The sequence below is a fragment of the Apaloderma vittatum genome, unplaced genomic scaffold, assembly GCF_000703405.1.
Source record: "Apaloderma vittatum isolate BGI_N311 unplaced genomic scaffold, ASM70340v1 scaffold21778, whole genome shotgun sequence".
Taxonomy (NCBI): Eukaryota; Metazoa; Chordata; class Aves; order Trogoniformes; family Trogonidae; genus Apaloderma; species Apaloderma vittatum.
In genome coordinates this window covers 49159-58879 of record NW_009732983.1, presented here as the reverse complement: position 1 = coordinate 58879, position 9721 = coordinate 49159, and the positions used below count along the sequence as shown (strand labels likewise).

The following is a 9721-nucleotide window of genomic DNA, read 5'->3' as shown; positions in this document are numbered from 1 at the left end:
TATATTTTTCTTTTATATTTTATTATTTCATATTCTTTTTCTTTTCTGTTCTCTTTTTTATTCTCTTTTCCAGTCTCTATTCTTTTGTATTCTTTGTTATTCTTTTTTTTCCTATTTTGTATTTTTTCTCTTATTTTCTAGTCTCTTTTTGCTATTCCATTTTACTCTCTTTTCTATTCGAGTCTTATTCTCTGTTGTCTCCTCATCTCATCTTTTCTGATCTATTGTGTTTAGCCATTGTCTTCTCTATGATTTTCTAATCTCTTATTTCTGCTCTCTCATCTCTCTCCTTTCTCTATCCTCTCTTCCTCTTCTCCTCTTTTCTATTGTTTCATAACCTTTTTTGTTTTCTATTCTGTTTTTTATTCTCTGTTCTTTTTTCCCATTTTAATTCTATTCTCTATTCCCTGTTCTATTCCATCTTCTATTCACTCTTCTATTCTCAACTCCTTTTCTCTGTTCTATTGATTTTTCTATTGTTCTTTTCCATTATTTCCTATTCTTTTCTCTTCTCTGTTGTTCTCTTGTCTCTTTTAATTCTTGTATTTTCTTTTTGTTTTCTCTTATTTTTGCCTCTTTTCTCATTGTATGCCATTTTACTCTTTTCTATTCCCTTCTATTCTCTCGTTTTCTGGTTTTTTTTCTTTTCTGTTATATTTTGTTTAGCTACTCTATGCTCTATTAAATATTTTCTAATCTGCTTCCTCTTCTCCCCTTCTCTTTGTTCTACTCTTTTCTATTATTTTATTTTGTTTCTCGTTTATTTTTTCTGTTCTTATTTTATATTTTTATTTTTATTCTTTTATATAATTTCTCTTTCCTTTTTTCTTTCTTTCCTTTAATATTACTTTTCTATTCTTTGGTATTATTTTCTATTCTGTTCTTTTATTTTTACCATTATTTCATATTCTTTTTTCTATTCTTATACTCTCTTCTACTCTTTTCTATTACTTAATATTATTTTTGTCTTCTGTTCTTTTTTTATTCTTTTATACTTTTCTATTCTTCTTCTATTTTCTCAATTTTGTATTCTCTTTTTTCTCTTTTGCTTTCTGTTCTGTTCTTTTCTATTTTATTACTTCACGTTCTTTGTTATTTCACGCCCTTTCCACTTTTTCGCTACTAATCTTTTATATTTTATTCTATTCTTTTATATTCTTCTTTCTTTCCTATTCTTTTCTATTCTATTCTTATTTCATTGTCTCACTATTTCATTTCCTTTTTTTCTTTTTTTTCAACTCTTTTATATTCTGTTCTTTTCTGTTCTTCCTCTGATCTCTTCTAATCTCTTTTCTCTTTGTTTATGTTCTTTTGTATTACCTAATATTTTCTTTTTTCTTTCATTTTCTTTTTCCTATTCTTACATACTTGTTTTTTTCTTTTCTCTTCTTTATTTTTGTAGTCTCTTCTTTTCTATTCTCTTCTATTGTCTCCTCTTATTGTCTTTGCTATTGTTATTTTCTCTTCAACTTTCTTAACTATTCTATTTTCTCTTATTCCCTTTCCCCTTCCTCCTCTCTCTTTTTCTTTCCCCTTAATCTTTATATTTTCTCTCTTTCCTCTCTCATGTCTTCTCTCCTCTCCCCTCTCTTTCTCCCTCCCTCCCCCTCTCACTTTCTATTTATCTGTCTCTGTCTTTTCTTTCTTTCTTTCTCTTCCTCACCTTGCCTCCCTCTCCCCATGGATGCATGTGGATACACACAGATACACTCGGATATGTTCGGATACACTTGGATATGTTCCCACACATTCAGATACAATCAAATATGTTCAGATATGTTTGGACACATGTTCAGATACACACAGAAAAACAAATATGTTCAGATACACACAGATACATTCAGATACACACGGATACGTTTGGATACAACTGGATACACTTAGATACAGTTGGATACTCTCGGATACCTTTGGATCCACACGGATACATTCAGATGCACTTGGATCAAAACAGGTAAGTTCAGATACAATCAGATAGGTTCTACTAGATTCTATAAGATTCTCGTAGATTTTAATAGATTCCAATAGCTTTTACTAAATCCTATTAGAATCCAATAGACTTTAGTAGATTCTGTAACAGATTTTACTAGATTCCAGACAGACATTGGCAGCTGGAACCGCTGCCACTAGTTCACCCTGGCAGGGAGCAGCACTGCAATTCCCACGCCCGCAGCTGCCAGCACAGTCCTGGAGGCATGTGAGTTGTTGGCAGGGTGCAGCACTGGGGGCACGCACCCAGCAAATGGCAGTCGCCTTCAGCTCGCTTGTGAGCAATGCCCAGTCGCCTAAAGAGCAACTGTCCTACCATTGTGAGAAATAGAGCCACCACCATACTTCAGGCCTCTTAGAAAATAGGTTTTATTTAGTGTTACAAAAAACCCAGACAAATTTGGGTCTGTACATGGCAGCCTGAAAATGTTTAAAAGAAATTCCCCCAATTTTTAAGTGTAATAATTTCAAGTAAAAAGAGAAAATTTATTGCTTCAAGCTAGAATCAAGGTTTACTGCATTCACCCAAATTTACTTCAAACGTTACTGCACAGAATAAAATCCTTCTTCAGTCTCCAATCCCTTTGAGGCAGCTGCATGCTGCTGCAACACCTGAAGGACTTTAGAGGGAGAAGCCAAGACCCATTTACCTCTTGTAACCCTGCCTGCGGCACTTGCCGGTGCCAGAGGACTCTGCCTAGAGCATCAGAGAAATAAACATTTCTAACTGCAGCTTAAAGATGGGGAAATAACTCTGCTATTTATTTAATTTATACTTCTCAAACTCTGGGTGTCAGATACCTGAGCTACATCCCACCATGCCAGCAAGGTAAAGAAATAACCAAGAGTTCACCTTACAGGGGTTTAAAAAGCAAATGCACCGGCACCCCAAACTCGGTTTACCACCCTTCCTGCCGCCTGCCAAATTCATGCCTGTACCCAGACATGGCTCGGGCTCAGTCTGCTGAGTTGGTTACGGCTGCTCTGCTCATCTGAGGAGGTTCCCACAGGACTGAGGTGCTGAGCAACACACACACCACTCCTGCACTTCAGGAGGCCAGTCCAAAATGGTTCACTTGGTAGTCTTGATATTTTCCTGGCCCACTGTCCTCAGAATTTCGTAAGCCAAGGAAGTGACAGCAACATCAGCATGAGAGCTAGAAATTAAAAACAAACATCTATTAGTCATTCTCAGGGGAAACCTTTTCCTTCAAATTCCACATTTGCCTTCAGCTGCACTTGAAAATTCTTAAGGACATTCTCTGTAAAAAAGACTGAAGTTAGCAGGTCCCCCAAGACTCTACACACACAGAATTCCAGTCTGACAGAAACCTGTTCTCATGCCCAGAGCCCTCTTACCTCTGCGCCTTTGAGATTGAATGGGGAGGCTCTTTGCCTCCTCACTTAAGTTTCTGATATACACATTTTTCCCAATTTTTCCTTCTGGAAATACAACTAGTTTCTAACATTGGAATAGAAGCTCTAACACATTACTGCTAGTCCACAAACCCAAGTTTTATTGTTTGGGGTTTTTTTAATAGACTACTATCCTTTACCTTTAGCTTAGACAAGACATCGGTAGATGAATCTGCAGCTTCCTCGGATGCTGCAAATGACAAACCCTGAGTGACACTCATTGCTGTGGGAAGCAGAGCTAGCCAGGAAACCCAACTGATGAGTCCACGTGGCATAAGCTAGTGCGTTTATGAGCAGCAATTTAAACTGCAAAAATTGAGTTATCAGAAACAAATTCATCTTGGTGACCATCTTCACTGGCAAACAAATGGCTATGATCCCACATTTTGAAGTGTAGGTTTGAGCCCTTGTGGCTCCTAAGCAGAAGTGGGTTGGTTATGAGTCAAGCCTGACAAGCCAAAGATGTGCTGCAGAGCCAGAGTTGGGCAATCTGGGGCTAGAGAGGGACCCAGCTTCCCTAAAGAAGGGGAGGAGGGGAAAAGAAACCCACAAGCTCTCAGAGGTCCCCATTACTGCTGCAGTGCAGGAGCTCGGCACGGTGGAGGGACTTGGCTTACTCTCATGTATCAAAACACTCGCCACTGGCATCAGCTAGAACATGGTCTACTGAGCAGCTTGCATCAAATAAGAGCAACTGCTGTTTATTTGGGGGTCTGTAGTTCACAGCTTTCTGTGTACAGAAATGAATACATAACAGACAATTAGAGAAAACTAAAAAACAGGCTCAAAAACAGCAACTGAGCTCTCAAGTGTGTCTAATGCTGACATGTTACAAAACAGAGTGAAAACTAGTTCTAAAAGAACAGTCCTGTCTCTTTCCACTGTCCTCCTCAGTGGCAGTGCCAGGGTCTCCCTTAGAGACAGCTGACATGTTATTTCAGTCAGATAATTTCATGTGGTATACAAAAACCCATGACTCAGCAGCATGCAAGAGAGATGCAGACTGTTCTCGACAGATTTGCTTAGTCCTTGGTGCGCATCTCACACTCACCATGTCCTAACATTTCCTCTCCACCTCTGCCTGTATCCCCTTTTCCTTCCATCACAGGCTACATGCTGCCATAATGGAGCCAATTCTCCCAAACACACAACCTATAAAAAGCCTGCTCTTGGAAGCACAAAGAGCACTGAGAAGATTATCTTGGTGCTTCAAAAAGCAATTTGTAAACTACAATTTTTCTGTAAATTGGAGTTCGACCAAGAACAAAACCAAGCAGGCACAAACACTGTGTTACGTGTCTAGCTCACTTTGCCAAGAAATACTGACCAGTATCCGGTTATAGAGATCAAGCATTTGGAGTAAAAGAATACATTTTAAAAAAACCCAAAACTCAACTTGGCGGAAACACCAGCAAGTTCTGAACATGAGCAGTTTAGAGGAGAGAGGTTTGGCGGGGAGAGCAAGGGACAGAAACACGAGAAGCTTGTACTGCACAGAAGGTGATTACAGGAGAAGACCTGTGCAGACAAAAGAGGAGGCGAGCACTCCCAGCCCTGGAAATTCCTGGAAGCCTGAGGGAACTCACCTGGCAGTTTGGGCCAGGCTTGCTAGAGTTTGGATAAGAGCGTTGCCATCATTCTTCAGGCTCTCTAAGCGCTTCTCGTTTGAAGTTATCTGGAAGAAAAAGAAAAGAACTGTTATCAAAGGCTTAGGAAGAAATTCCTCTCTGTCAGTTTTTGTGGGCTGGGGGAGAGGGAAACAAGTTACAGCATCTATTACAATTGTAAACGGAATGTGATGTTAAAGAGACACAAGAGAAAGTCCCTTTTACTTAACAGGGCTGAAATTTCAGGACAGAAGAGAAAGGAAGAGGACCAGAGCAGCTGGTAATTTTGGTATCGGAGAAGTTAATACTTGAAAAGATGACTTTTAATACCAAAATCTGGCAAGGACTTATAAGCTGTAACACGCTGCAACTCGCCCTGTTTACCATTGATCAAGCATCTGGGCAATATATACCTTCACATCTCTCTCTTAAATCACAAGAGAAGCTGTATTTACAGCTGCCATCCCACCATAATTTACTAGCAGCAATTCTGCAACAACCATGTCACTACATCTATAATCATAACATCCTGTAGTTAAGCAGGAACAGGACATGTCTCAAGCAGACTAAATGCCATTAGCTAAGTACAAATCAGTGGTAAATCCTGATTACAGGTCACTAAACCCTTTTACTCAAGAGAGGTTTATATCTTATCCTTTCCATTCATATTTCAGGAACCTGTTCCTGTCACCCGTTAGATACAGAAGATGTTGTAATCTGGGTGCTCAATGTGAGAAAACCACCACACACAATAGTAGCACCCTTAAAAGAGCCAGAGGTCATGGCAGGGCAAGGTCACTAGGACTGGATCATGCTCCATAAAACTACAAGGTCAAATAAAAGTTGCAGGTATCTCCGTTTCTAATACATCCTAACCCTTGGGGGCTGACATCCATACGACCCTCACAGCCTTTCAACAAATTCACCTTCGCACATTACACACATACAGAACATTTGAAATATGCTTGACTACAAAACCTGGTACCAAGAAAAGGTTTTAATTCTAAACCCCTCCCTTTCCAATAATAACCGTGCCACAGGGTCTGCCTATAAGCTTGCCCATGTTGCAGTATGCCTTGCATCTTCATTAAGAATACATTTATGCAGATACAAAGCATTGACTGGAAATTATTAAAATGGCTTTATATGCAGAAAAAACCTACAGGACATCTACTCCATCTCTCTATTAGTCTGTGTAGTAGATGTGATTGCTCCCTGAGCCACTAGAAGGGTTGGAATCACAGATTACATTCTGCTTCACATGAAGCTCATGAGAACAGTTACCTGAACCACTGCTCACCTTCCAGACCCGAGGTAAAACTCGACTCATGTTTCTTATTTACAAGTTGTTACAGTTTTGTCTTCCTTTTGTTCCACAGATAACAATAAATTATGATAGGACACAAAACCATTAGTAATTAGAATTTTAGAAATTAATGTATTTTTCACTTAGTTTGCAATCTTTCTCTTCTATCCAGCATTGCTGTGCTGGATCCAGTTCTAGTTTTCAGTCACTTGGAATTTTAACAACTAGTTTAATGACCTCTTGTAATATTGCTATTTGTTAGGGCTGACTACAACACATAACCAATGTCTTAATCAATAGCTATTCCTTTAAAAATGTAATTAAATCTCAGGCTAGTTGCACACTCACTGCATTTTAACAAGAATTTCAAAACCATTTTTCTTTACCAAGCCAATAAGCCACCCAGCAGCTTTCCTCTCTTCAATTCTATTAAAGGAAGGATTAGCCATAAGGAATACCATAATTGATTTGAATGCCTTAATTAATATATAAAGATCAGCATTTCCTAAAATCCAGGACAGCTGTTCAGGTATTACAGTGCTGCTAAAGGTGAGTGAAGGAAAAATATAAAACATTTGCTGGAAGATTGCCTTCACTAATAAATTCAGGAGTTTTGGAGCCTTGGCCCAATAAGTTTTTTTGCCTTTCAAGTTTCAAGGAGGCATGAAAACTTCAAGGACAATTATTTTTCTTCATGCTGGTTTCATAATACTGAACTCCTTTCTCTGATTAGTCATAACTCACATTTTGTAAGTTTTGACTGAGTTAAATGACCTAAGTAGTAAACTACTCTCTCACTGTTTTGAAGAGAAAGAAATTCTCCTAAATTGTTGAGGTGTCAAGAAAATATACACTTGATGTCTGTGAAGTAAACTAGGAAATAATGGAAATATTGATTGCTTAAAAATAAGAGGCTTATTTGAAACTTTTTTTGGTCAAAGAAAGGCCTGAGGAGCATATTTAGCTCCATCTTCAAGTGTTATCTCAGATAAACAACTGCTCGAGACGTTTACCATTTCCACGCTCAACAGATGCTTTTCTACCAGGCATTACCCTACCCTGCCTTCATACACAGACGCAAACAAGGCAGCTCATAAATGCTCTCTCACATGAGCGAGAGCATTTATGCCGCCTTCTCTTTCTCAAACACACCTATTTTAACCTCATAAAGCTACCCTTCATTACTTTTTCCTCAAAATTTAATACAATTAAGCTAATTACTTTCACAGCAACTAAGCCCTGGATATCTACAGTGGCCTTTTGTGAGGTGCTTAACCTGGTATTTTAACAAATGCTCTCAGCAGGTATGTGGAATCAGACCCTACAGTACAACCAGTTAACATGTTGTTTAATGAAAACTAATGGTAACTTCCCATAATGTATGAGAGCTCATTTGAAAATGGTAAAAGCCTTCCCAGTGTTTGCCCCTCAGAGCAACCTTCCTTACCACTTCTCTCTGCATGTGGTTCATCAGAAGAGAGACAGATGCAGAACGTGTGGGTGGGAGGAACAAATCAAGTCTGACAAGTTATATTTATGTTACTAATTGCCAACTCATTTGAACAGGCCTGAGCTGGACTGTAAAAGCATGAAATGAAAGTTACAAAAGGATGAGTGTTCCAGGTGTGCTTTGGCAAGCTCTCCATTACAAGACATCCCATTACAAAGACTCTGTGGCCTTCAGATCCTGCAAATACATGTGAAAACAAGCAGATATCTGTGACAAAAAAACCCAATCCCTACACCAGACAGCTTAGCTCTGATTTTAGAGTTCAAAAACTTTTTTTTCCCCCTCCTCTTTATGGATAGAATTCTTCTTCCACTGAAGTCAGCAGTGAACTTCTTTTGACTTTGATAAGGCCAAGATTTCATTCGACAGGTTTTGTTTTCCTCTAATTTGTATGTGTGTGCAGGTTTACTCCCAGTTCAAAGCGATTTCCATTGATAACTTGGAAACATACCAGTTCCCTGCAGCCTGAAAGTCTCGCTGTCTCGAGGACTGTTCACAGAGAGACAAGGAATGTCTGCCCCACACTGTAATGGTTAATTGATTTTGGATGTTTCTTGACACCTTCCACTTTGAGGCTATTCTCTGCCCTTCAGCATGTACTTGATGCACGCAAAGGCACCACTCTGTGATTGCTGTCGAGTTGTAAAATTACTGACTCTAAGGGGCATCATCTAAGCATTGAACTAATTATTGAATAGAAGACTGCTCTCTGTCTTGTTTGATTTTTTTGTTTTTTTTTTTTTTATTGCAAGAAGTGTTCTCAGCTCGCTTTCAGGAAATACAGGATGGTTTTATAACCCAGAAAATATCCATTATCACAATTTCCATACTCTGTAACTAGAGTACTTAAAATATCTGACTTAATATCTCCCAGGTTCATCATTCCCTGGATCTCTCATATTCAAATGTTCTTCATAATCTCTCTTTTCTTTTCTCCTAAACTGGCTTCTAACAAGTAACTCTCAATCCCTCTTAAACATTGATTCCTCTGTTTTTCCAGTGCCACCATCTTCTATGGATTAGAAGTTCAACTTGTCAGTAAGATCCCTGAATTTCAGCATCTGTCATCCCTTATGAATCACAAAATAGTCTCACTGCAGAAGTTTTTTGGAGTTATATCCAACTTTCATCGCTATGTTCCCTTGGTTAGGGATGGCCTTCCTTTCTTTTCACATTCATCTAGTACAGCTGAATCCAGATCTTTCGCTGACATATTGCATGCTACAACAACTCAATATTAAATATTTAGACGCTTGTCAGGGTAAGAATCATTACATCAGATAACTCATCTTCTTACCATTAGGAAAACCAGTGGCATCCGGAACATACTGGAATGTGCTGACCTTTAAATGGCAATTACCATACAGGAGAAGTATGCAAGCAACCACATAATCACCAATTTCATAAATGCTTTTATATCTAAGGACACAAATCCTTGAGCAGCCATGCCTGTGACATTCACATGCACTGGCCAAACATCTAGAAACTGCCAAGAAGGTGCAGTTTACTGAAGAATTTGAGTTGGGCCACAGAGAGCCTTCAAAAAACACCTCCAACTTGACATCGTTCCTTGTCCTACTTTAAAATGTTCCTTACAAAGATAAGATTTCTGTGCCTTGAGAAAGGCAGAGTGATGTGAGCAGATGCTGTCAAAGTCGTCCTTACACAGATCTATCAGCGCAAATCAAGTCTGATCTAACATGCAAAATCCTTAGCTTCCCCTGAGCAGAACCTTGATATGGCATCAATTCAGTTCCATGGAGGGTGAAACACAATTGGAAAGCTCAAGCTTATATTGGTCATAATCCGGACTTCAACACAAGACTCCAATAACTAAAAATCTGCACAACTTGACTTAATGTGTTAGATTTCTCAGTTCTGAAAAAAGCAGGA

The 9721-nt window shown here is 38.7% G+C and overlaps 1 protein-coding gene across 1 annotated transcript in view; it reads right to left on the bottom strand.

The window, feature by feature from the left end:
• Positions 1-4991: 4991 nt before the first annotated feature.
• Positions 4992-9721, bottom strand: part of LOC104278677 (serine/threonine-protein kinase ULK4-like) — a gene marked incomplete at both ends in the record, with an annotated part of 40791 nt that continues 36061 nt past the window's right edge. The window contains one exon of the mRNA XM_009875716.1: positions 4992-5080. Coding sequence (XP_009874018.1) covers positions 4992-5080 — 89 coding nt within the window. The remainder of the gene's footprint in view (positions 5081-9721) is intronic.